Below are 26,156 nucleotides of genomic sequence, written 5' to 3' on the forward strand. Positions count from 1 at the left end.
TGTTATATCTGTTGTTGCTGTGGAGCAGCCTTATTTGGAAAAAAGAGAATAATTTTTCAAGCTTGATGAAAGGCAGCACTGCAGCAACGTGCAGGTCATTTATTATCAAGAGATCAAACTGGTGACTGGTGACAAGGCTGGTCTACAAGGTAGAAGACAATTTCAGTTGTCCAGCATGTCTTTGTCTTGACATGCATGATGCTTTTCATCAGATGCTGTCTCTGGCTAAGATAACCTCTCCATTCTTCCTTTATCCACCTCTTCACCACTCCTGTCCTCCTGCAGCCAAACAACACACATCCATCACACGAACAAGATGACAGAGAATGACAGAGGGCAGAAAATAAACCTGAAAATGTTGGGTGATTTAGAATCATAAATTAGACTTGGGATTTAAGAGGTCATATTAATAGCAGGTGGTTCTAACCTAGTTCTCGCAAGTAGATAATCAAGCCAATTGGTTAGCTTCCAAAAACACACAATAATTGTGTGTGAGCAAATGGTGGCCATGTTAGGCTGCTGAAACAGCACATGCAACATAATGTGGTGGGATGAGGGTGTGATCTGCAAATCAGCAAAGGTGGAAAAACTATTGATTGTTTAATTCAGTGAAAATGTACTCAGGTAATGCTTGTCTTGTCTTGTGCATGTCCCAACATATGTTTGGATTTCCTGACATTGCTGGATTTGCCACTTTGGGTACAGTCCTTGCAAATAAATTGATCAGTTAGTCTGAGATTGGAAATGTCTAGTTTTTGCTCAAATAAACAAAGCTAGAGGTAAAGGCTGCAATGACTGATGCACGGTTAGTAACAGGCCTCACTGTACTAGTCAAAAAGTATCAGTACTCATTAGTACTCCAATACAGTAACTACTGTACCTGTAATTGATGTGCTACATTCCACCTTTGTAGAAAATGTTAGTCAGTAAACATTGGAGCAAACTTGGTGTTAAGCTACTTTGAGTTAAAGGAGGAATGCAATGGGTCAATTGAAAATGTTTTTTCTTTTGGTTTTCACGTCTATGTTGTAGTCTTAACTAGTGATTATTAACCTCATGATGTGTCTGCATATGATGGTGTGAGAGGGGAAGCTTTTGTTACTTGACAGGAGGTGACGTTACAACACTTTATTTAAAAATCTCTGAAAGAAATGACAACTGAAAAGAAAAGAAAAAAAAAAAGGTTGGCAATAAAATGGCTATGGGTAGCCAATATTTTACTCCTAATTACACAATTAGATATTAGATATAAACTTGTTTATAAACCATGTCAGTTTCACTTTAAGATCGTTTAGGAAATCTTGAATTGGAGTTTTAATAAGCAAAAACTGGAACACTTTTAAAGATAAATATTTCTCAACCAACATATGAAAAAAATACAGATCACACCTTGATATTGTGATATATTAAGCAAGAAACTATTGACTAGATATCAACCTACAAACATTGCCATCTCCAAAAAAAAATCCCAAAGTTGTGGAAAAAAACATAGATCTACAACATACTGTACATAACAATAAATAACACCTTCCCAAGAAAGTTTCTAAATTTGAGAGGTATAGAGACAGTGGGCATATTCAATTCAGCACCATTCTTTTCATTACAGTCACTCACTCACACACACGCATACACACACACACACACACACACACACACACACACACACACACACACACACACACAGACAGATCCAGAGTCTCTGAGTCTCTGGCTGGCTCTTCAGGCCGCAGCCTCTCCTGAGTGCGGCACGGTCCACTTGTCCTTCCTCCAGCCTCGGTACAGTTTGATACTGAGGCTGGGAAGGTCGTACAGCTCCTCCATGTGGAAGCGTTTCTGGAAGCGCTCCACAAAGCTGTTCTCCGGGTCGAGGCGGAAGCGCATGGCCCACAAGATCTGCGTTCCTTCCTGACACAGGTGGTCGAAGGTGTCCATCAGCTCTTCCAGGTACGGATGGGAGTAGACCACGTCGGCTGCCAGGATGTAGTCAAAACAATGGGTGGCGCGTGGGAAACGCTGCTCCAGCTCCTGGCCCCAGGTGAGCTCAGTGACCTGGAAATAGGGTTGTTGGTGCAAAATCACCAAGGGTTTCAGATTTATTTCAGACCTTTATGTTCTACTCCTGATTTAAAAGGAAAACTCCACCCTTGGATACTCTTACACTGCTATATATCATCAAACTGTGATGTTGAATTTCAGGAGTTATTTTGCAATATGTTGTAAAATAACTTTTTTGGTGGACCCACTTTCCCTCAACCTGCCTCATCTACTTCTACTTCATTTAGTGATTTCCTACATTTCCCAGAATGCCTTTTGACAAGCCCCAGATAGGTGTGAACTTCTTGCATTCAGCTGTGGATTATACGTGTAGATGAGCAATAGCGACAGTGACAGTGGTTTTCCAGTTGAGAAAAAGTGAGTCGAACACCTTACTCAAAACACAACATTGTGGCTGCATTGCATTCTGGTCTATTGAGGCTAATGTCAGTGGAGAAATTGGTATCTCTGCCTCTTCTATGATGGATTTCTCCCTGTGTGCTTGTTGAACGTTGAAGCAAAATGGTGAGTCTAGAAAGAAGCTCTTGATCTTTGATTCTGAGGTGCTGATACCAAAACCTGACGTTTGGCATTGATGTTTTAAGTAGCTGAAAAATGTTTGCTATCAAACTCCATTGTAGCTGTGCTGGAAATATCTCAGTGTGATGTCACGTTGTCTACGTTTAGCCAGTTATCCACGAGAATAAGAAAAATACACCACCAAACACCACAATGGACCCACAAATGCAAAGTACATTGTTTTCGGGTGGATTTTGCCATCAATACTATGGATAAAGTACCATGTCAAATATCAGCATAAACCTACCTGCGGGATGTACTTGCAACGGTCTCTGGTGTTCCGGAGAACATTGTACCGGAGGTTCCCCAACACATCTGGCATGTCAGTGGAGGTTACCTTCGCACCTGGAGACAGGTGGGGCAGTTCAGAGTTAGAGGGAGTGAGGTACGAAAAGGCTCAGAGAAAGAAGAAAGAGAAAACATGATGGTGAAAGACTAAGACAGAGGCAGTGGAAGCAAACAACACCAAAACAACACATTGTTTTCGTCAGTACCTAATAGACTGGATACTATGGTGACCAGCCCGGTTCCAGCACCCAGTTCAATCACATTTTTGTCTGTCAGGTTGTACTTGTCACGGTTGGTGTCCAGGAAATGACACAACACCAGAGCCTGTTGGGAGATATTAGAGTCCGGAATTCAGCTGCAAGTCATCAGTATTGCCAATTACTGATGAACTGAATGACTGATGAATTTAACATCACTAATAAAGACGCTGATGGCACTGCAGCTAAATAATATAAGAGTTTGTGTGTACCGAGGGCCAGAGCACAGCTCCATAGAGGTCTGTGGACTCCTTGATGCGGATCTCCAGGCCAGCGAAGGTGTAGCCCTCCCAGGCCTCCGTGACGATGAGAGACGGACGGAAATGCCGAGCCATGATGGCTTTGGCAAGCTCAGCATCCACAGCAGGACCTGCTATGGCAACCACAGACAGACAGGCATCGATCACAGAATTAGTATTTTACTTCCATGGTGTTTCAAAGGCAAATAGTTATACTCAAAGTGAAAAACAAGTACATCAACAGAACACGTACATCAGTTGAAAATGGCATTGAAATACGCCTTACATCAAACATTACGAGTAACTTTTTTTGCATTTCCTGCTTTTTTGCTCCAAGAATACTCTGTGTCCCTAACTGACTCCCCATTGTTGAAATGTGCATGTGCGTAAGTTCCTTTGTGTAGGCCATCAGTATAACAAGCCTGGAGCAAAAACAGCTGTTTTAGGGCACAGTTGCCCAAGAGCCTGAAAATGTTGCCCTACTGTACATCTCACTAACTTTCAATACGGAGGAAGAATCTTCTGGAACCTACATGAAAAGAGGGTCCAGTATCATTTATGGACAGAAAGTCATGGGTCAAAAGTTTCAGTTCCTGACAGACAGGGTTCCCCACAGGCTGCATTCACGGTCCGGCTGAACTAGGCTTGCCTAGTCTTGTTTCATATCATATAAGAGGTAGCATTTGTTACTCTGCTCTATAAATGAACCCCATTTTGGCTCATAAAGCCCCTCTGATCCTGCTTTGTTTGTTTATTTGTAACGTAATCCCAGTGTGGAAGCTCCAGCTATCTCTGAACCAGTGTCAGTGTCAACACTAACTGTTATTTAGAACATCTGACACACAACTTCAGTTATGTCACACCAGTACAGGGAGAAGGTCAGGGGAGCCCATGGAGCAGCAATGAAAAGGTTGACTATATGAGGTTAAGGGGTGCTCATGAACTCAGTTTGTGTGTGTGTGTGCATGTTTAAATACACCTGGCCACAATACGCATACATATGGCTGTTGACTCTGTCATCAACTGACAGAGACAGTTATTTGAAGGAACTTAATATTTCAACACTTACACATGTTGGATCTATGTTGTATGTAAGTTCTGACAAGCTATTCATACCACACCGGTATAGAAGATTTACATTTACATACACATGCATAGCTAAAACAAACACTGCCACCTGTGAAATGTGCAGCACATAGGAAGTTATCAATATGTTAGAGGGCTCTAAAAAGTTTAAATTTGCCTAAAAATTATGTGACCTTGTTAAAGGACAAAAAAACAGAATTTGACAAAATTAGCCCTAATTTGGGTGTTCCACCCAAAAAAACTGCAAGAATTGTCGCGGTGTATTATTCAATCTTAGTCAAACACTCACCTTCTTCTCCGGTCTTGGAGTCCTCCATGGCCTTGGACTGTTGGGTCTTCGTGTCTGAAGGAGTCTGGGTTCAAGGAGCGCAGGAGGGCAGCAACACACAACCAGAACAGGCTACAAAATATCTTTGGCAGCCAAAGGACTTCCTGCCGTTCTTGGTTTGTGGTCCCAGATTAAGTCCTTTGGATTTGGGACAATCTGGATCCGGGTTTCCAGTAGGTTGTTAGAGGTCTACTTGTGTGGTTTTGAGTTAATGCACCCCCCTCCCCTCTCCCCCCTCCACACACAGACTTTTCCTACTCCTTCTCCAATCACCCCACGTCACATTTGTCTCTCCCTCTCTGGGCATGCTGAAGCCCCCTTCTCATGTACTAAAACCAACTGACAGCAACAGCTGCCCACTGAAACCGATCAGCTAGGGAGCGAGGAGGAGGAATATTAAAGAAATGAGAATAACACCTGGCAGAATGAAAACAGAACTAGGTGCAAGTGATAGCAACTGCAGGTAGTTATGCAGGAATAGCTTAATTATTTATTATTTATTAATTATTAGCTTAATTTCATGTGTTTGCAAAGGCTTCTGTGTGCGTGTGTGTATGTGTTGGAGGGACTGGGCAGAGGGGTGGAAGCAGTGACAAATGGAGACTGAAATACAGCCTGTGGGGAACAATCTGTGCAATGAAAGGGATGTGTGGCACTAAAGACTTGCACCTGCCTGAATCTCACGGTTAACACATCGACACAACAAATGACGGGTCTGAGCCAAACTGACATCACTATGGAGTTGAATTACTTCTATTGACAAAACATCACCATAACAATTTCCAATATATTTAAGAAATTCTTGCGGCTCATTAAATGGAAAATGTTGTAGTTCTTGCTCACAGGTTACTAGTATGTAAAAAACATTTTCAGAAGCATGGATAGTGTACAAAATAATGTAATATTATAAATACAGACAAACAATTCATCAGATGTCATGAGTTCAGAAAATACATAATTTTTCCTTCACATTTGTCTCCACACAAGACGTTTATAAATATCAAATATAATATTACAGACATTTCAGACTGTTTTTCCTCCTAATAATATAATTACTGAGACCCAGTCAGAAGTTTCAAGTTCCTACTTCTTTTCTCACAGCTTCTTCCCTCTGCCTCTTCCCCTCCCTCTTGTGCCTCTTGTGCCTCTTGTGCCTCTTGTGCCGCGGCCTCGCTGGCTGCCCTCGAACGCAGATCGAGCCGTTACCATGGCAACCTCGTTGCCACCATCACTGTCCTCACCAGAACTGCTGCTGCCTCTGCTCTGCCCGGCCCTCTGTGGGACAGTCTTAGGTTGAGGGACGGCCTTGTTATGGACTGAGAGGGACTCACTCTCACGGCTGGGGATGCTGACTTCCTTCAGAGAACTAAGAGGAGATTCAACAATGACCTCTGACCCTAGAAACCCTCCTCCTGCCACAGGCCTTGCATCCATTTCTCCTACTCCTCCTCCAATCTTCTGACTCTGGCTTGCCGCCTTCCCTTTCTTCGATTTGGATGGGGAGAGCATTTCCTCCTCCTCCTCCTCCTCTTCCTCCTGCCCCTCTCCTTCTCTCTCCTTCCTCTTCAGGCAGGTGACCGCGCGGCGGAGTCGCTGGCTGCGGATCGCCTGCCTCTCCTGCTGCTCCATACGGAAGAACGAGTCGATCCGCAGCTGAGTCTGCAGTGAAACAGTGGAAGAGAGCGTGTAAGTGATGGAGGGATACAAACTCATTTTATTTCCTTTTTCAAAACCACACAGTAACACAGGACACAGACAAGGGAGGGTGATGGAGAGAGAGAGCGAGACAAATACGAATGCTTTGATGAAGGTCTCCGAGACTGAAAGCTCAGAAATAAATAACTGAAACTTGAACAGGATCGGGATCTTCTGTTGTATTTCACTTGATATTTTCTTTGATCCAGCACCTATCTTTTGGATGTGCGTGTCTTTCTTTTGATCTCGATTCTCTCCCAGTTACCTGTTGGGTGTTGAGCTGCTTGAGAACAGGCTGAAGGGTCTCGTCTGTCTTCCGACTGCTCCATCCAAAACGACTCTGACAGAATGTAAGACTGCTTAAGGAAACATGCAAACTCATAACTACACATGTAACACAAAAACACACGTGCATGCACACACAAAGAAAGGATATTCTTTGATCAGGTCGAGGTGTGGGCGCCCCCAGCTGAAGGAGCTGTCTGATTGGTCGACAGCAGGCTGCATGTAAGCCTGAGCCACAGTAGGGTTGGGGAACCCAGGCTGCAGCTTTAAGTCCCTCAGCTTCTTCTTAACCTTGGAGTCCCGCGGGTCCGACACCAAGCGCTTGTTCTGCTGGGCCTCTGACCACCATTCACTGGAGGAGTGAGACAGCACACAGGCAAACACAATAATCCTTTAGAAATACTTAAAATACTATAGCTGTACACAACACAGAGAAATAAATCACCAACATTAAATTTCAGAGTGTGTTTGATTTAGCATTGAGGGCCAATAAAAGAAAGTGAGACATAGATGCACATACAGAGTTGGGCTCAATTAGGGCTGCACAATTAATTAGTTGTATATTGTGATTTTAGGACCCTTGCTGTTGCTGAATATGGACAAGTTGCTGCAAAAAGCCCAATAAAATAATTTGTATCCACAAATAATCAACACTGATTATTTGTGATTAATGAGTGTGATCATAATAACAAGATAATCTGTTTTATCATCTTAACCATGATTGTGCAGCCCTGTGTTCAGTTCAGCCTTCATTCAATAATTATGCTATTTTCGGCATTTTTGCCTTAATGAGACGGATTAAGAGAGAGAAGGATGGAGGAAGGATTAAGAGAGAGAGAGGGGGATGACATGCGACAAAGACCCCAAGCCAGATTCAAACCGGGACGTTGTGGTTACATAGTACTGTGTGTCCCAACTGAGCCACCAGAACTAAGAATATTTTTAATGATGAACGTTTGACTGAACTGAACCTGAATCGACCCAAACCATGAAACACACACACACACACACACACACACACACACACACACACACACACCTGAACTGTGTGAGTGGTTCCATGCCCGCCCCAGGGAACTCGTTGAGGATCTCCATGCCCGTGACGTAGCCGACTCCCGGGACTCCCTCTGTGTAGTCGCTGCCCAGCAGGTAGGCCAGGTTGATCAGCTTGGTCCTGTCCAGACCTGGAGCAGAGGAGGGGGACAGAGAGATGAGACCGGAGATGGAGAGAGAGAGGGAAAAGGAGAGGCGGAAGTGGAGAGAGAGGCTGAAGCGGTGTGAACTCCAGCCACTGATAGGCCCGTGTTAATTAGTCATTAAAAAGCCTTGTGCACTCAGAGCCACACCAAGGTAGTCTGGTGTGCTTGCTGATAGACCGTCATTCATCGCTGACAGAAACACCTGTCCCTGCTATGTGCTATATAAACTGCTCAGATTAGCACTGTGGTATCTTATACTAGCACACTTTTAACACCTACCTCTCCCATTTCCACACTCCCAATTGCACCTCAATCAACCGGAACTGTAAGACTGGGTCTGAACTTATAGTATAGTATAGGAAGGAATGTGCAACTCTGTCAATACATAGACTCAGATAGACAGACAGACACACACACACACACATATGTCAGGGCATCCAGTGCAAATAAACCTGTCACTGCATGGTGAAAAATATAAGAGCTCTAATAACTGTACTGAAGACACTTCAATACTTTTTAAGGTCTTAAATTTAGATCATTTATTTTAAGGCTTTGTCAGGACCTGTGGACAACCTGGTATGTGTGAGAGCGCGCGCACACACACACACACACACACACACACACACACACACACACACACACACACACACACACACACACACACACACACACACACACACAGAGCTGGTTGGCACTGACCCAGCTGGTTCTGCAGGTCACTGAACTGGTAGTGTTCGACGTATTTGTTCTGGCTGAAGAAGTTCTTGTAGACGTGTCTCCCTCCAAACAGCCAGACGTCCGAGTCGTCGGTGATGGTGCCGTGGGTCTGGTCGGTGCGGTCGAGCGCCGCACACTGAGCCTCAGCCTCCATCGGAGCCACCAGGAACGGCACGCCGAACAACCGCAGCAGCTCCTGGTGTGACCGAGAGGGGCAAAGACAAGATGAACACAGTCACTACTCACAAAATAAAAAAACAGAAGCTGACAAGCCTTCTGGTCGTTTGTGTCATGGTTGTATTGTCACTATTATCGCATGTCTTTAATGTGTGATTTGTATTGGAATTTTAAACGGCTGTCGTTCACAAATAAAATACTGAACACAGACAAAAGGAGGTAAACAGTATTATGAAATTGTCTGTTTTCTTATGGCTGTTTTAAGTTTATTCAAGTTCTGCTGATGAAATTATGCCAGAGATTAACTGACAAAGATACTATTTGTTAGGTTTTCAAATAAGAGTTTGACCCTGGTCTTATTTTACAATGTGCATTAGTATATTTGAGCCTGTTTTGTATCTTTAACATAATTTAAATAACCCTTTAATTTCATTAGGCATTAGGGATTATGTCCATGCTTCTACAATCATCTGAGAAATGCCCTCGCTCTTAGCAGCTCATTATCAAAACAGGACGGGTGATGGGGGATAAATAACGGCCGCACACTTTGTAGGTTTTACATCAGTGGAGATTTTATGAGGGAGAAAATGCTGAGCGACTGTGACAGTGTGAGGTGAGTGAGTGACTCACACACATGCGCGCACACACACACATACACACACACACACACAGCAAAGATGGTGAAATAATACCGAGTGCACGTCATGGCTGTGGGCATGTTTGGCAGAGGCCGGGGTTAAGCCAGAAAGAATGTTATCCCCCACTTTGCCCAAAGATTGACAGACACCTGCTTGGGGTCGTCATATCCCAGTCCAGTCAGTGACAGAGTGTGTGTGCGTGAGTATGTTTACAGTTCATTTTATTTTTACAATTATTTTAGAAGCTCACATTTCAATTATTTATATTTATTAAATAATTGAAATGAGAGCTCTATTTATTATTATTTATATTTATGTACAGTATATGCTTAGTGGTGGTGCTGGTACTGTGTATGTGTCTGCGTGTGCAGATGTGTATGCCTCTGTGGTTGTGTGTGTGTGTGTGTGTATACAGTGTCCTTAATTCACCTGGCTCTCCAGACACATCTGTCCGGTGACGGTGGTAGCCATCCTCTCCTGCTGCTGTTTCTGCTCCTTCAGGCTGCTCTGCTGCGCCTGCAGGGAGCTCTCCAGCGCCTCCAGCTCATCCTGCAGCACAACACAGGCACTGCATCTGCCCCGTCTCAAACACACTGTATATACTGTACTACTGAACAGCTGAGCAGAGCCGACGTGTTCAAACACTTCATCCAAAAAACAACTGCATTTCTGGTTTGCCATACAGCAGCCCCATTTAGTGCTACATGAATTGGAAATGAAGTGGATTCTTGTTTTCTTTTTTTTCTGTTCCAAATCCTATTGGTAGCTTCTGCACATGCACAGCCTATTGTAAAGGCCCAAAACGTAATAATTGACCATAACGTAATAACTCCCTGTAATATAATAAAATCAAAGGTAATGAAGCCCATAACGTACTAAAAATCCAATAACATAATAGATTTTTTTGCCCATTTTTGTTGCTGTGGGATCTTGTAGTATCGAATTTTCACAAATGAAACTGAGTATTGGTATTGGTCAAAACTCTAGTAATGTGAGAACATTATTGGAAATACTTACAACATCAAAGTGTTCCCATTCATTGGCGGCAGGTGGTGAGCTAGAGTCAGTCTCTGTGCTCTCCTTCGGCTCCTTCTCTTCAGTCTGTTCCTTTTTCTCCTCTTCTTCCTCTAATGTCAAAGCAACAGCTGGGGCACCGACAGCCTCGGTCAAACTCTCCTCCCGCTTTTCTTCCTTCTTGTCCCCGGCTTCATGGACCTCAACTGGAGATGCTCCTCCTCTAACCTCTATAAGTGAATCATCTGCATCGCCCTCTTTTGAGTCTTCTTCTTCTGACACTTCAATGAAGCTTTCTGGGAAAACAAATACAACACAGCACTTCAGTTAACATCTAGTTGTTTAAAAGTGTAGTGCAATGAGAATTGCGTTCCTCAATTCATGGTATACTTTAACAAATGACCTGTTAATATAAAGTTATCAAAATTATTGCTATTATTAACTGTCAGCATCGTGGAAATTTACACCCTTTGAAAAACTCTTCCTCTGTCAACAGAATCAAACAGATTTAGAATTCCAGTCTACTTCCTGGTGTAAATGATGTCACCTACCCCCGGTCTTTAATGAATGCTCTGATTGGTCGACAGTATGCATAGTTATTCAGGCATCCCACAGTCTGTCAGACTATAATCTGCCAGCTACTTGCCTAACTAGCCATTGTTGCTGGGTACCGAAGTTCCAACACTGGATATTTATTCCCCAAAATAGAAATACTGGCTGCAGTGGAGGCACAATCATAGGGAAGGTTAGGCTCTCACTCAGTCCTAAAAGCTTTGTGCCATCTAACCATCAAAAACTGAAACAAAATTCTGCTCTGTGTGTTAGAAATCAACATCAAACTTTTACTGACCGAGTTGAAATCATTGCACAGGATCTTTAAAAAGTAACGAGTGAGTCTGTTCTATAATTGCTACCTTCTGAGTCACTCTTCTCGCTGTCCTCCGTCTTCACACTTCCTCCATTCCTCTCCTCTAGTACTTTGACCGTCTCTTCACTCCTCTGCTCTGACGGTAAACGATGGGTTTCAGTCTTTAGTTCTGCATTGAGAGGTTCTCTTTGTGGTTGAACAGAGAGGTTGTTGGAGAAGGGCCTTTGATCGGAGGCAGCTCCCTGAGACTGATGTGAACGGTCCGCTTGATTGTGATCCAGGCTCTCTCCGACCCATCCATGTCCTAATTCTCCTCTGTCCAGCTCTCCCTTTTTCTCCCTTTCTCCTCCACTTGTCTCTGTCAACTCTCCTCGCTTCATCTCCTCTTCTGACTTCATCCCTGCTTCTCTCGCGCTCTCTGCCTCTTTTTCCCCGTCAGATATCCGTCTGTGAGGGCGCTGTAGTGCTGCGGAGTGAAGTGCTCTATTTCTCTGTCCAATCACCTCCTCCATCTCATCTTCAGAACTACTGACCAACACAGTGTCTTTCACACCTACAGTTTGGCCTAACTGGTTCCCCTCAAAACCAGAATTCCCATTAATAAACTGCGGTTCATCATCGGCTTCTCGCTCTTCCTCTGAACTGCTGATGACCAATCGTGGTGCGGGATGCTGAACATGTGGCGGCGGCTTGGTGGGCGAGCTAACAGTTAGAGTGCTGCTTTCAGCTACGCCATCGTCCTCCTCAGCCAGAGCTCGTTGGATGGCCAGTAGGGTGCGAGGGGACACACTGCCCCCCCTCTTCTCCCGGTCCGCCTTCTCCTCGTCTGAACTGTCACTCATAGCGACCTGGATGGCCTTGAGCGTACGAGGTGAGGGGGGCGACGTGTCTCCCCTAGAGGAAAGAGAAGGTTTCGATACAGAGGGTTTGGGGTCTGAAGAGGAACCCCCCGCTTCCTCCTCCTCCTCACAGACGGGACGCCACAGGGGCTCGGGTTTATCCGCTCCGCGTCTCCTGCGGCCTGACAGGGGGCCTCCAGACCAGGGCGAGGCCACAGGCTGGCTCTCTGGAGCTTTCTCACTCTTCTTGGAGCCTGAGGAGCAAAAGCCAAGTGTTGTTTTACATGACGAAACACAGACAAGTTTCACATTTCTAGATTTATGTCTCTTCCACCTGATGAAACACCAGGGATGGGACGATTTGCTTATCTCACGATACGATTCGATACGCGATATGGGGTTCACCATTCGATACAACCACGATACGATGTAATAAATAAAAGTTCAATGACAACAAAGTCTGACTGCAGAATTATGTTTATTTCTGAGCCACAAATCTTTCTAGCGATGGCATTGGCTTGCTAGAAAGTAAAAAAACAATTTAAAAATGTCATTACAAAGTGAAAATAATATAATTTAGATGGAGAGCTTGTGAAATTGTGATGGGCAAGCCGTCCTCATGAATACTACAGCAAAATAAAATGTAGCTAATATCACAATTCATTTTTCTATTGCAATATATTGTCCCATCCCTACGAAACACTGTTGACTATGCGCTAAAATAAACAAATCTAACTCACCTTTAACAAGGATATAGTGAGCATTGTCTTCTGAAACCAATCTACGTGACTCCACACTGTGACTGTCCTGGTCCCCGTCCTGTTCGTAGAGCTGTGGAGCGCCGCCGACGCTCCGCTGGCTCATCTCTCGCTCCACACCCTCCAGACGCTGGTTCAGCTGGTTCCTCTGCAGCAGGCCGGCCAGCTGGTACTGGGAGAAGTCTCCTGATTGCTACGGGACAAATGACAGGGAATTACTGAGGAAAGCAGGGAATATGTCTGCATGTCTGTCTCTCTGTGTGTGTGTGTGTGTGAGAGAGTGTATGGTACCTCTGGAGGCTTGTGGTACATGGTTCGCCGTCTTTTGGCAAACTCTTTCATGTCTTTGAGGATCTCATGTTTCATTTCAGGAGGCAGGGAGGCAAACTCCTCAGAGTTGATGTCCACTGAGTTGGGGTTTTCATACATTTCCTCCTGAGACACAGTAAGAAATCTGGCTTCAAATATCAGTTATCAAACAGCGCTGTCATATAAAGTAAATTCTCTTCATGCCATAGATTTCCAGACCTTGCTATTTCAGATTTTTCACCAAATGACCCAATTTGGTGTGGTAACATTACCTGGTACATTTGATAATTTTCAGCCATATCCTCCCACTCCCTCTCTTCCTCCTCTTCTGAACTGTAGGGACAAAGGAAAGGGCACAGCAGAAAAAAAACATTATTTTCCTCTTTTTTTTCTATATGTCATGCAAAAATGGCCACAGGCTCAAACTCTCACCCTACTGATACATTTAGGATCTGTGATTTTCAAAGCAGGGGTCTGTGGACCTCTAAGATATCTCAAAGGCGTCCCAGAAGAGCCCCGGGCAAATGAAGAACAGTTGTTACAGCATTTACTTGTTAGCGCAAGAGTCACATTTTATCTATCCTCAGCCAAATATCTATCTATTTGGGGTTTTTCTGATTACTACAGCAGAATAAAATGTAGCTAATATTGCAATTAATTTTTCTGCCCCACGATACGTATTATCACATTTTTGTATTGCGATATATTGAATTCTGATATATCGTCCCATCCCTAACAATGACTAGTAAATCATAACCCTTCTGTGGCCTCTGACCTGTTTTTGTCCTTCTCCTCTGCAGGTGGCAGGGCCGGCAGAACGTAAATGTCGTCCACCTCATCTCTCCGCACACTGGAGATGCTGGGAAGAGGATCCTTACTGTGGCAGATAAAAAACAAGAGGGACAGTTCAGACACAGCCAGTGGGAGCCAGTATTTAGACAGTGGGAAAGTAGAGAGGAAGACAGAGTCCGGAGAAACAGGAGAGGCAGGATTTGTTCCTAGGCCAGCGGGGGTCTCATGTGGCTCCAGAGGGGGATTTAACCACTCAACTATCCCCAGAGACAGTAATCTTGTCTGTTCTTTCCCATCCCTCTACCCGTTTACTTTCCCGGTCCCTTACCTGCGGTCTCCAAGTGCAGCTTTGATGGCTTGTCTCTTGAGGAACGTCTTGAGGAGTTTCTCGTTGGTCTGTTTGGACTCATGGCTCAGCTCCTCCTTCCTCTGTCTCCTCAGAGCCTGCAGGACAGCCGCACCCAAAGCTATGTTAACAGCAGGGAATTACATCCTCGTTTACCTGTATCAGCTATGTAACGCTTTACAGAAATAACCAATATGTGTTAGTTTGGAAACCAGATGTGAGGACTCGAGTCACATGATTTGGATTTGAGTCAGACTCCAGTCACAATTTTAATTGCTTGAGACTTGACTTGTACTTTGATGACATGAAAAGGTTTCGAAAGACTTGACAAAAGATCTTGTGTTTGTGTAAATGACTTAGATTGAAAGTTATGAGATTTGTTCCACCACACAAGTGAGTTTAAATTCTGTTTTCTGAATTTATACAGAATGACTGAATTTAGTGCATTTAAACTGATTATAGAAATCAAACTCATGATCCACTTACCAAGTTTTTATCCTATTAAAACGATATTGCATTGAAAAGTCCTAGATATTTTGTGTCTTTAAGATATTAAATTGATACTGGACTCTTGATTTGTTCTGACTTGACTGTGTTCTACATATAGACTTGGGACTTGACATTAATGACATGGACTTGACTTGGACTTGACTTGGTAATCTACATTAAGACTTGGGACTTGACTTGAGACTTGTGCCTCAAGACTTGAGACTGACTTGGGACTCAAGGAAAGTTGACTTGGTCAGACCAGGAAAGTGTAAAAAAGACCAGTTACATGAATAAACAGCCACTGTACCTACCAGAGTCTGCTTCTTCAGCAGCGGTGCATCCCCATCAAACACGAAGACCGGTCTGATGCGGAAGAAGAGCAGCTTGCAGACGCGGTTGAAGAGTGTGAGGAGGTGAGCGTTTTGAACACTGTTCCCTTCACGGTCCCTCACCCCCTTCACAGCCTGGTTCAGCCATATACTGATGTCTGGAAGCCACTGGTTAAGGTCATTGCTATGGTTTCACACAAGACAGTTTTACCACTCCAGTAAAAGACTAAGCAAGAAAGATGGGAACCTCCACAAATCACAGGAGGGAGGGAGGGAGAGAGAGAGAGAGAGAGAGAGAGAGAGAGAGAGAGAGAGAGAGAGAGAGAGAGAGAGAGAGGCTCAATGTGTTATTTGGAGAAAATGAAGAAACTATCAATCTTGCTGCAAAGTTTGGATCTAAATTGAGAAAATGTAGATATTGAGGATGATTTTGTGCTCCCCATCCCTCCCAATGTCCTGTATTGTTATACATTGACTACTGAATGTATTGAATTGCTTTCATTTGCTACTATCCTTTTAAATGCTATTGTTATGTAGACGAATTGTTTGTCTATTATCCATTATTTATTTGACTTTATCCTTTGCAAATGCTTTGGCAACATAGATCCTTTCTGTCATGCCAATAAAGCAGACTTGAATTTGAGAGAGAGAGAGCGAGAGAGAGAAACTGGAATGTCATGATACCAACAGAGAGAGAGCGCGCGCACCTCCAAGTTTAGGATACCCACAGCTAGGATCTTTCCTTCCAGTGTCTCTGGGTTGATGGGCTTCCCTGTACTCTCCAGTAGCTTCCACAGTCCGTGCACTCCCATGATTACTGCGAAACAGCATCAAAAATAACCCGAAATAAATATTGAAACACACGTCAATAGCTTAATTGTGCATAGCCAATTTGTGCATCTACTCGAAGCAATTTTGTACCAACCAGTGGAAGAGTTCAGTGGAAAACATGAACCTGAACAAACGTGCCACTTTTCACATCGGTGGTAACCGTATTTTTGTCCGTAGAGCAGACATTAACTACATCTGAAGGTTCCGCATTGGTTACGCCGGTTATATTCAGCTGTTACACCTTAAGGCTCCGGCTCCGACGTTCTGATCTCAAGTCAGATTGCTAACATTTGGTCGCTCAGAGAATAGCGTTAGGAGAACATGGCGGCAGATTCGAGATCAGCTTTGTGTCAGATGGACGGAACATTTGCCATTCGCCAGAGGCCAACTGTATCCGGTGACAAATAAACAGCTTGCTGCCGCTGCTTAACGCGAATTAACTGTGGAGGAACGACCCGTTCTTTGACGGTATGTTGCTTAATATTATGGCTCAGTCTTAAGAATCTAATGTCAGTTACATCGGGAAAATGTCCCCACTTGTAGATGGCTAATTTTAGCGAACAAACTGCCGTTAACCGTTGTTTTCCTTCGCCAACGCTTCCATCTGCTTGGCCAGCAACTGTAACTGACTAGCCAACGTTAGTGTGTATTGTTATCATTCAGTAAAGCAAGCTCAGCTGTAAACATTGACCTTTGACTAGCGTTGTGTGGTCGCTATCTGAAATGTATTAACACATAATAATAACATCCACACAGGAACTACAACAATTGGACAGTTCAAAATCAGTCTCTATTGTAACATTAATGTCTGATTGAGAGTTAAGTTAACAACAAGTCAAGAAAAAAAATAAATGTTACTCTGTAAACCGCTATGTAAACCGCATAGGTGGCTGAGAGCACCCAGAGGGATTTTGAAGGGATAGTGGCTTATTTCCTTTAATTTTTGATAACCTCACTATAGGTGTAATTTGGGTATACAATTCAGATAGGCTATTCTTTGGGTTGACAAAATCATTTTCCTGTTGAATGTCTATGCAGCAGCTCCAGACATAACATTTTACTCACATCACAGGTACAAGCCTTCTTTGGTTTTGATTTCACTAGTGATTTCACATAAGTTTCATGCAAGTCTTTTTCTTTTTTTGAATTGTCATAGGTGAAAGAGCCAACTGGCATCTCCCAACTTCCACTCAACCAACCCGCTTCCACCATGACTACTACTGTGAGAGGTATGTACAGTTTTGCTTGAAACATCAAGTGTTTACATTTCATGGACTGCTGTCTACATTCCCTATCTTTGAGCAGCCAGTCATAGCAGACTGATGAGCAGTCCTGATAAAACCCCTGCCAGCGTGGTTTGAGAAGACTCTCATTCATTAAGATATGACTCTCAGTAGTCATATCCTCCGTATTCTTCATTGCCTTTTTTTCTGTCTCCTGCTTTTAATGGGCAGGAAACTAATTTCCTCTCACCCAACTTGCATTTGAGACAGAAGTTAGGGGTAGGAAGAGGAAGCACACCTATCAAGTAAAGATAGTTAGCCCTAGACTCAGCTCTTTGTTTCTTCCAGGTTCTGCCCATGTGCCGGTCAGGGGCCCCGGTGACGGCATGGAAACTGACAAACCGCCGGCCGTACTGGAGATCATCACGGATCCACTGCCACAGGGGCCTTCTGCAGTTCCCCTCCTGAAGGTGGCCAGCCCCAAGCACAGCCCCAAATCCACCCACACTGCTCCCCCCGTTGCTCCCCGGCCTCTCGGGGTGCTCCACCTGGGCAAGGTGAGTCGGGAGGCCTGCACAGAGGTGGAGGCTGTCAGGATCGTGGTTCCGCGTGCCGCTATCATCCGGAGCGGACGTGCGGGGCCCGTTGAGGGGAAAGGGGAGTCCTGGCAGCAGGCTGAGGAGCAAGGCTCTCCCTCCCCCCCTCTGGTGGAGGACTGGAGGGGAGCGCTGGAGAAGCTGCAGAACTCCGAACGCAGGCTGCTGCAAGATAAGGAAGGCCTGTCCAATCAGCTGCGGGTACAGACAGAGGTAAGACCAAGTGAAGCTAGATAGATTGTTTTATTTGGATATTAGACCTGTGCTTTGCCCAATCAGGTTTATTGCTGTTTACAATTTATATGTGGGCAATTTAATTTACCTAAATAAAAAAGCAGTGGAAAAATTGGTACCCAGTGGGTCAGAGAACATAAAATAGAAGAGGTGGGAAACCATATAATGCACAAAAAAGTAGTTTATTTGCTATAAATAGTGCTATCAAATACAACCACTTCAAAGCAATAAATGAACACAAATATAGGCTTCGTTTAGCAGCTGCAACGTGTTTCAATTTAATTTACCACAATATGCAAACAATATCAGAAGTGCAAAGATATATCAATTTATAACGTTCGAGTGAATGCCAGTGTTTCCTGTATAATTTCTTGTAGAAGTGGGGGTAATTTTTGTTTTGCATTTTTGATGCAGTGTAATAACAGCTCTTATTTGGATATTTATATGGACAGTTGTTGTGTAATTGCAGTTATTTCTTTTGAGTGGGCTGAGCAATAAGGGCAGATGATGCATTTTCAGTGTATTTACAGTTTTCCAGCCATGAGGGGATGCACTGCAACTAAATAAATAAAAAGGAAACACTTGATTCATCTCCCTATGTATATCCCCCACTGAGACATTCAGGAACTTGGACAGTTTCAGCCATTCTCACCATGTGCCCCAGGTGAACCGCGAGCTAAAGAAACTTCTGGTGGCGTCGGTGGGTGACGACCTGCAGTACCACTTTGAGCGTATGTCGCGGGAGAAGAACCAGCTGATTCTGGAGAATGAGGCGCTGGGCAGGAGTCTGTCACACACCGCCGAGCAGCTGGAACGCATGAGCATCCAGTGTGACGTCTGGAGGAGCAAGTTCCTGGCCAGCAGGTATGGAGTGGATAGAGTCAGGATGTGTGATGAATAGAAATGAATAGAGACGAAGAGAGCGATGGAAAGGGATGAGAGGATTTATATTGGAGCACAATCAGCTACTGTCATTTTATCCTTGTTTTTAAAACTTTTAAAACTCTGAGGCAGACAAAAAAAAGAGATCATTTTCATACAGGGTTCAATAAGGTATCGCATAATTACTATTATTCTGTTGAGTGAGCAGTTGGATCAATGTTGTCTCTCCAGAGTGATGGCAGAGGAGCTGACGAATGCCCGAGCAGCTCTGCAGCGTCAGACCAGAGAAGCCCAAGGAGCGATTCAGGACCTGCTGTCCGAGAGAGAGGATTTCTCTAGAGACATGGTGCTCACTCACAGGTATCAACACACACTGGAGCGTGACTCAAACATCCTACACACGAGGCAACGGAAGCACATTCAAATAGAGTCATATCCAATATGCTGTTGGCACCAGGTTTGGGGTCAATTCATGAATGAACTCATCAATTCCAATTCAGCTGAGGAATTTGAATTTGAAGAAAAGCCTGTGAGCCTGTGTGCTGATGTTCTTGCATCTCCACTGTCAGATCTCTTGAGCAGCTCCTGGTGTCCCTGCAGTGGGGCAGACAGCAGACCTACTACCCCAGCGCCCAGCCCCTCAGCACGGGTGAGCTGGCCGCAGCCAATCACAAGATAGCAGACGCCATCAACTCCCACCTACTGGGCAACATCAGCAACAGCGTGGTGAAGAGCAGCAGCGCACCAGCTGAACAGTTATGCAACACACCAGCGGAGAAGATGGCTGAGAAGGTGTGGTCCCAGCTTCCGACTTTTCCACCGATGCCTTGTGTACACACTGTGTATTGTTGCTGACAGAGAAAATGGAGCATGTTTAATGGCAATCCCCCTGAAACTTTATCTGGGCTGCTACCATTTTTGTCATTGACTCATACATCTTCTCTCTTCTCTCCCACTTTCTGTCTTAGGTGCTGAAGATTTTAGATCCGATTTCCTGCTCAGAAAACAAGGCTGAGCCTCCACTCTGTGACTCCTCCCCCTCAACCTTTCTGACCAATAAGAAGAGCATCGGCAGGTTTCACCCATACACCCGCTATGAGAACATTACTTTTAACTGCTGCGAGCGCTGCAGTGGAGACATCTTGGTGCTGTAGAGGTCAAAGAGGGGCCATGCAGCCTCCTGTCTGACATCCATGCAGGGTCAACGCTCATTTCAAATGCTCCAAGGTCTGAACACAAGAGTGAACTCTGGGGAATATGGCCGCTCCATATGAAGTGACTTCCTCAGTCAACACCAAGTCAGCCTTTCTCACACAGACACTATCCATACCAGCATGGGTCTGCTGCTACACATTTCAGTGTGCAGCTGCCCAGGTTGTTGCATACCATTTGATTTTCCCATTTTCTGATGGATAGTTGTGAATTATATTGGCCTGCCGTTTATTCTGCTCTCTTTTGACCTTTGATCTGAAATGGCTAAATAAGAAAAATGGTGCTTTGTTTTCAATAATCATGATGATATGATGACGACAGATGAAATTTTAGAACCATTGCAACTTTGCTTAAACCGTGAAAGTGCTATTTATTGCTTGGTTGTGATGTCAAGATGACATCAGTGTTACTTGATAAACAAGCACTGTTAAGGTGTCTGCTTATGACTTGAACATTAGGCTAGTGTGTTTTAAGCTTTATTTATATCTGTATCAGTATATCCATAACTGGACTTATTCTGGACTTCATGGGTTAATCATGAGCTGATTGGACAGTTACACATCATGCACTGTACAATTACACACAGGAGTAAGGAAGCCCTCCATATTGTCACATGCCACCCACGACAGCAACATTCATCATTGATACAGTGATACTTGAGTACGACTCAAATTTTAGTGCTGCTTCAAAGGAAATGTTGAGTACAAAGAATTGTATTTTCTCAAAACGGTATTGTTGTTTAGGCTGCAGTTATGGTTGTGTGTTTTATTTATTCTAACTTGTTTTCATTGACATATGTCCTGTTCATTTCAAAGAATTTCTTTGATTCTGCGAGGCAGTTTTTCACTATACAGGAACTTAGATATTTGGTTTGGAGTGCAAAAATCATAAGCAATACAAAAGAGTGACCAATATTATTTAATACAGCATTTAAAAAATACTGGACAGATGTTTCTGCTGTGTTTGCCTTGGAATATACTTCTATGGAACAACTTGCAAGATACTGCACCTGCCATTTGAGATTTTCAAAAACTGTTCTGTGTATTATTTTGGTTGATTTAATCTGTATGGAAAAGTTTGCTCTTTCAGTGGTGGTGACAATAACATAATGTTAAATGAAAGCAAACTAGAAAATGATATTTAAACCTTTTATCTTTGTAAGACTGTTTTCCATGTCGGAGACCAAAATAAACAGTTTATACCTTTGAAATGTCTTGATTCTTTATAATTTGGTAAGATTATATGGAAAAGGCTGGCCAGAGTCTGTGACACACCGGTGCATGAAGTATTAACAAGTATTTAATCATGAAGTATTAACAAACTTTTCATCAGCAATGACTATTACAACACTTTAATCATGACCTTTGACAGGTCTTAATTTTTGACATTTCCCCAGAAGGTCCTTGACAACATTAGTGCGGATATAAACAAACATCCCAAACCCCAAAGTCAGACAGTTCTTGTTGACTTCACTCGTCCTCCCACCAGACCTTCTTGCTCTTGCCTGTACTTGTTTTGCCCTCCATCTTGCTTTTAAACGATGTCCGTAGCCTGGTTACAGCTGGTTTGTTTTCTCTGTCGCCAGTCGGCCCTGCCATCCTGCCAACTGCGATTCTGTCCTTACTCTTCCCTCTGACAACACCTGTGAACTCTGAGTCTTTATAGGAATTGGAAAAACTTGGGCCTCCACTTCTGAAAGTCCCGCCACTATTTCTGTCCCCAGATCTCATTGCCCTTCCACTATCCTCTCTCTGTCCATGATGTGTGACTCCCTTATCTCTGATGCTGTAGTTCGTAACCCGTTTCTCTGGCTGCTGCTGATGGAAGCCATCATGCTTCCTCGTAGGCACAAACTTCAAAGCTTTTTCCCATTCCCCTGTATCCTTGAGAGTCAGCATGATGCGGATCATCTGGTCCAGGGTCAGGTTTTTGGCCCCAATCTCCCAGTGAAGGAACTCATCCAGGGGTAAACGGGCGGTGGCCAGCTTCAGACGCTTGGCATTAGCCAGGGACAAGCCCGACTGGATGGAGCGGTCCACAAGCCCTCCGATGATGTAGACCTTGGAGTGGTCGAAGGTGCGTAGGACGTTAGGGGAGTCTGCGGTGAGGTAGACGAGGCGTTCTCGGGGGAAGACGTCAACATGGTGGCGGTCGGTGGCTGTGATGAGCAGGCGGTCCCAGGCCTCGGCGCCGTACCGCTTCAGCAGCTCGTGCCTGTAGGCCCCATCTGGCTGCAGGTTGCAGAAGTGAAGGTGGAAGGGGTCAGTGGTGCGACGGTTCCACCCTTCCACCTCCATCAGCTGGGACACCGTGTTGTCTACCTCACGCCTGGACATGTTCTGCTCGTAGCTCATGTCAAAGACCAGCGGCTGGCCGAACGTCATGGCCTGCACGCTCTTCCAGCCCAGCAGCCTGTCCAGGGACCGGCCCCAGAACTGCAGGAGGAACGTGTTTTTCAGTTCCTGTCCACTCTGGTCGTCCCCGTCCTCAGCCTCGCCATCAGGTGAACCCTTCTGCTCCAACCAGGCCGCCCTCTCCGCCTTTTTCTGCTGCTGCTTTTCCTTACGGAGCTTCTTGTGACCCTCCCTGATGGCCAGGTACTTGAGGTACTTTTTCTTTGAGGACTTGGTGGTGAGCTGTGCCAGCGTCTGAACCTCTTCATCCGTCATCTCTTGAGGCACCAGCTTCCCAGCTTGCTGCCACATCACCACCAGTTCCCGGGTGGCCTCCAGAGTGGACCCGTCCTTAACATCACCTCCTGGTTCTCCTGCGTCCTCTCCTTTTGCTTCCTCTTCATCATCCCCTTGTTGCTTTTCATCTGCTGCGGCTTGGGATCGCATTACAGATTTCCATATGTCCAAATCTATTTTCTCTTTCTCCTCAGGTTGCTCTGGTTTTGGCTGGGGGGCATCTTTCCTCAGTGAGCATCCAGTACTTAAGTGGCGGGTGATAGCTGCAGGGTGATGAGAGGAGAAGGCGCTGCTGAATGGGAGCAGTCTGGTTACGGTTTGCCTCTTTGTAGCAGTGGATGCCGCAATTAGACCGCATTTCCACAGTTCATAGAAAACCGGTGTAGTAAAGACCCGTAACATCGCGATAAATGATTAAACCTGCAACTGTGTCAATGTTAAAAGTAAGAAGGTACGGCTGTCACTGATGGACTGTCAAAGTTTGTGGGATGCGGAATTTAGCCGGACCAACACAAGTGCACGAAGCGGTTCAGTTTCTTCTCCATTGTCACAACATTTTATCCTAAACATATACAGTACTTGCACCCTACCACATTTTCCCAATATTGCCGAAGTTTGGAGTACTTGGCTCAACATCCATGCTTGTCAAATATTGTGGAAAGGTCACGTTGTTAAATGGTGTCACACTTTAATGTGTCGTAGTGAAACGCGACTACACAGCTCTGCTTGTCTGGTATTAAATATTTGCTCAGTGGACGATCAGGAAGGAACAAAATGTTCCTGCCGTGACAATCGTACACCTAGCATTTTCGTTATGATTTCTATTCTCTGTTAAGTATCGGTGTAATGTATAATAATAACTTAATACAACAATTTGACGTAGTTTCCAGTCGGATAACTCACAGCGTTGCACAGTAACAGTGTTGGTGTAATTTCCTCCTATCGAGCAAAACAAGGAAGTGTGGATTGATCTCATTTGTTTGCTTTGAACAATGAGTTTGTTTTTACCCAAACTGTCGTGCAAAAAAGATATAGATGAGGTGATCAAGGGTGTAGCAGAAAAAGTCGTAGTTTTGAGGTTTGGGAGAGACGAAGACTCGGTTTGCCTCCAGCTTGATGAGATTGTGAGTCAGTTTGCTAGCTTGCTGTCAGACCGTCATTGCTAATATCAACCCGTTGACTTGTATCACGTCTACTTTTGCTAATTCGTAGTTTCTTTCCTCCTTTAGTTGTCAAAAACTGCCCATGACTTGAGCAACATGGCGTCGATCTACATCGTCGATGTGGATAAAGCTCCGATCTACACCAGATATTTTGACATCAGTTACATCCCATCCACAGTTTTCTTCTTCAATGGACAGCACATGAAAGTGGATTATGGGTAGGTGAAGTGTGTTGAAATTTACATCCTCTTTCTTTTTGTGTAATTGTCTGATAAGTACGAAATACTGTTATTTTAACTACCTGATTCCCATATAGGATTGCACCGCACAGTATCTGATCGCTCACCTCACATGCTGGATATATTTCCAAGTGTAGACAAAAGTGCTCTTGTGGATTAAGAAAAAGTCCTTTTGTAGGTGGTTTATATGTGTTCACTGGAAACAGGAATCAACTCTATCTATCTATATATCTATCTATCTATCTATTCCCAATTCAATACTTCCTTATACTTTTCTCTCTTTCAGCTCACCGGATCATACCAAGTTTGTCGGCAGCTTTAAGACCAAGCAGGACTTCATGGATCTGATTGAAGTGATATACAGAGGAGCCATGAGGGGGAAGATGATTGTCCAGAGTCCCATAGACCCTCAAAATATCCCCAAATATGATCTGCTCTACCATGGGATCTAGGGTGGAGCCTGCGTTACAGTGGAGCTACAGATAACCTCCACAAATTGATTGTTGATCATAATGATCTGTTACAGACTCAAGTCAATCACCGCTGGTTGATTAACTGACAAAAACAGCTTCGACTTTCAGCCAATAAGCAGAATCTCTGAGAATGTTCTGATATTAAGCTTGGCTTGTATTCAAGTGTCTCAGATTAGGAGGGTTAAACTAAAATCTCATTGTCTATAATGTGTTCATTTTTGTACAGGAGGGGAGTCTCAGACTGTGCATCACTCCTTGATCCTTGTCGCTTTTCTATATTAAAAGATTATCTGTGCAGTAGACCATTGTTCATCCAAACCTCTTGGAAATAAGTATTGTGTGGGAGTGAAACATGATGGAAACACTGAAATTTATAAACATTTTAGGCTTGTTAAGATATGAAAAATACATGCACACATTCTTAAATGCTTTGTAACACTTTGTTTTAGTCCCATTTATCAACAACACTCCCATCTGATCAAAAAAAAATATTTTTATGCTACCAAATTATCCTCATAAAAAGAAATCTTAGTGTTGTACTAGACTTAATCCAATGCCGAGCCCATTATGTTTGATAGACTGCATCGTTCAGAAGTCTTTAGATAAAGTTTAGATAAATTAGGTTCTACTGTAATTATTTTCAGTCTTTTTCATCTTGTTAACATTTTCAGTCATGTTGTTTCCCATGGAAATACAGTAATAAATCAGGAAGTTACAATTCATTTATCTGAAGCAGATGCTCTGTGGTCATGTTTTAATTTTAGCTGGCACCATAAAGTTTACTTCCCTGTTTTAAATTCACATTCAACTCATTATTACTCATCATTCTTTGTTTTGTGATTTGTGATCTGTGGTATTTTCAGCATGTAGGGAAGTAGAAGGCGCTATTCAGATTTTGTTTAAAGAAATCAACTTACATTGGCGTACAAGCATGCAGTGATAGCTATTCATTTTACTGAGCTGTGAGGAGGCTTCCTCAGATTTGAAGTGCATTTTGTCATGTTAAGTGTTTGTAAGGCCTCTTTCTGATTCTTGGTGCAGAGTAGACAGTGCGTAAGGCTGGATATTCACCTTCCTGCTTGGGCTGCAGTATTTTGAAGATTGTAGAGTATGGACTTCATTCATTTCTGGGTCCCTGCTGATATTTGAAAACAGCTTGCAGGTTGGTTGGTGGGTCTGGAGTTCCTGGAGTGGGTGCTGAGTCACTCGCAGTGAAAGATGATTAATTTCTCAAAGCTTTTAATTATTAATTATGATTCATTTGAACATTTTCCCACAGGAAGCTACCACTAAGTAAAAAAGTAATCAGATTCCCAACCTTCACATCATCTGTCCCTCTAATTGTAA

The 26,156-nt window shown here is 43.9% G+C and overlaps 5 protein-coding genes across 5 annotated transcripts; 2 read left to right on the top strand and 3 right to left on the bottom strand.

Moving 5' to 3' along the window:
* Window positions 1–1,719: 1,719 nt before the first annotated feature.
* Window positions 1,720–4,809, bottom strand: mettl21e (methyltransferase like 21e). The gene is made up of 5 exons (XM_071904483.2): window positions 4,767–4,809; window positions 3,371–3,531; window positions 3,108–3,225; window positions 2,861–2,958; window positions 1,720–2,049 (listed from the first exon to the last, which is right to left on the bottom strand). Exons 1-5 carry the CDS (start codon window positions 4,798–4,800, stop codon window positions 1,720–1,722), a joined length of 741 nt encoding a protein of 246 aa, XP_071760584.1. The 5' UTR covers window positions 4,801–4,809.
* A 935-nt stretch (window positions 4,810–5,744) lies between these two features.
* ercc5 (excision repair cross-complementation group 5) lies at window positions 5,745–16,078 on the bottom strand. The gene is made up of 15 exons (XM_078283338.1): window positions 15,991–16,078; window positions 15,249–15,424; window positions 14,431–14,546; window positions 14,086–14,187; window positions 13,583–13,643; window positions 13,293–13,436; window positions 12,984–13,194; window positions 11,451–12,497; window positions 10,540–10,832; window positions 9,952–10,071; window positions 8,690–8,903; window positions 7,831–7,975; window positions 6,941–7,143; window positions 6,772–6,854; window positions 5,745–6,470 (listed from the first exon to the last, which is right to left on the bottom strand). Exons 1-15 carry the CDS (start codon window positions 16,076–16,078, stop codon window positions 5,907–5,909), a joined length of 3,567 nt encoding a protein of 1,188 aa, XP_078139464.1. The 3' UTR covers window positions 5,745–5,906.
* Window positions 16,079–16,508: 430 nt separating this feature from the next.
* On the top strand, window positions 16,509–21,311 carry blzf1 (basic leucine zipper nuclear factor 1). The gene is made up of 7 exons (XM_071904481.2): window positions 16,509–16,565; window positions 17,254–17,326; window positions 17,669–18,129; window positions 18,815–19,014; window positions 19,264–19,392; window positions 19,602–19,824; window positions 20,001–21,311. Exons 2-7 carry the CDS (start codon window positions 17,308–17,310, stop codon window positions 20,184–20,186), a joined length of 1,218 nt encoding a protein of 405 aa, XP_071760582.1. The 5' UTR covers window positions 16,509–16,565; window positions 17,254–17,307; the 3' UTR covers window positions 20,187–21,311.
* Window positions 21,312–21,320: 9 nt separating this feature from the next.
* trmt10c (tRNA methyltransferase 10C, mitochondrial RNase P subunit) lies at window positions 21,321–23,596 on the bottom strand. The gene has a single exon (XM_071904479.2). It carries the CDS (start codon window positions 23,334–23,336, stop codon window positions 21,714–21,716), a length of 1,623 nt encoding a protein of 540 aa, XP_071760580.2. The 5' UTR covers window positions 23,337–23,596; the 3' UTR covers window positions 21,321–21,713.
* A 289-nt stretch (window positions 23,597–23,885) lies between these two features.
* On the top strand, window positions 23,886–25,387 carry txnl4b (thioredoxin-like 4B). Its single transcript, XM_071904503.2, has 3 exons — window positions 23,886–24,058; window positions 24,164–24,315; window positions 24,623–25,387. The coding sequence occupies exons 1-3, from the start codon at window positions 23,927–23,929 to the stop codon at window positions 24,786–24,788; spliced, it is 450 nt and encodes a 149-aa protein (XP_071760604.1). The 5' UTR covers window positions 23,886–23,926; the 3' UTR covers window positions 24,789–25,387.
* The last annotated feature ends 769 nt before the right edge of the window (window positions 25,388–26,156 follow it).

This window comes from Centroberyx gerrardi, chromosome 1, assembly GCF_048128805.1.
Source record: "Centroberyx gerrardi isolate f3 chromosome 1, fCenGer3.hap1.cur.20231027, whole genome shotgun sequence".
Taxonomy (NCBI): Eukaryota; Metazoa; Chordata; class Actinopteri; order Beryciformes; family Berycidae; genus Centroberyx; species Centroberyx gerrardi.

Excerpts from the sequence above, each read along its gene's own strand:
- mettl21e (XM_071904483.2), bottom strand. The coding sequence starts at position 4,800 with ATGGAGGACTCCAAGACCGGAGAAGAAGGTGAGT. Across the intron at positions 3,532-4,766 it reads GACCGGAGAAGAAGGTGAGT|CAGGTCCTGCTGTGGATGCT; the intron begins GTTTGACTAAGA and ends TGGTTGCCATAG. Across the intron at positions 2,050-2,860 it reads GTTGCAAGTACATCCCGCAG|GTCACTGAGCTCACCTGGGG; the intron begins GTAGGTTTATGC and ends CCCTATTTCCAG.
- ercc5 (XM_078283338.1), bottom strand. The coding sequence starts at position 16,078 with ATGGGAGTGCACGGACTGTGGAAGCTACTGGAGAGTACAGGGAAGCCC. Across the intron at positions 14,188-14,430 it reads GCTGCACTTGGAGACCGCAG|TAAGGATCCTCTTCCCAGCA; the intron begins GTAAGGGACCGG and ends TATCTGCCACAG. Across the intron at positions 12,498-12,983 it reads TCACTATATCCTTGTTAAAG|GCTCCAAGAAGAGTGAGAAA; the intron begins GTGAGTTAGATT and ends TTTGCTCCTCAG.
- blzf1 (XM_071904481.2), top strand. Across the intron at positions 18,130-18,814 it reads AGCTGCGGGTACAGACAGAG|GTGAACCGCGAGCTAAAGAA; the intron begins GTAAGACCAAGT and ends CATGTGCCCCAG. Across the intron at positions 19,015-19,263 it reads AGCAAGTTCCTGGCCAGCAG|AGTGATGGCAGAGGAGCTGA; the intron begins GTATGGAGTGGA and ends TTGTCTCTCCAG.
- trmt10c (XM_071904479.2), bottom strand. The coding sequence starts at position 23,336 with ATGTTACGGGTCTTTACTACACCGGTTTTCTATGAACTGTGGAAATGC.
- txnl4b (XM_071904503.2), top strand. The coding sequence starts at position 23,927 with ATGAGTTTGTTTTTACCCAAACTGTCGTGCAAAAAAGATATAGATGAG. Across the intron at positions 24,059-24,163 it reads GCCTCCAGCTTGATGAGATT|TTGTCAAAAACTGCCCATGA; the intron begins GTGAGTCAGTTT and ends TTCCTCCTTTAG. Across the intron at positions 24,316-24,622 it reads CACATGAAAGTGGATTATGG|CTCACCGGATCATACCAAGT; the intron begins GTAGGTGAAGTG and ends TCTCTCTTTCAG.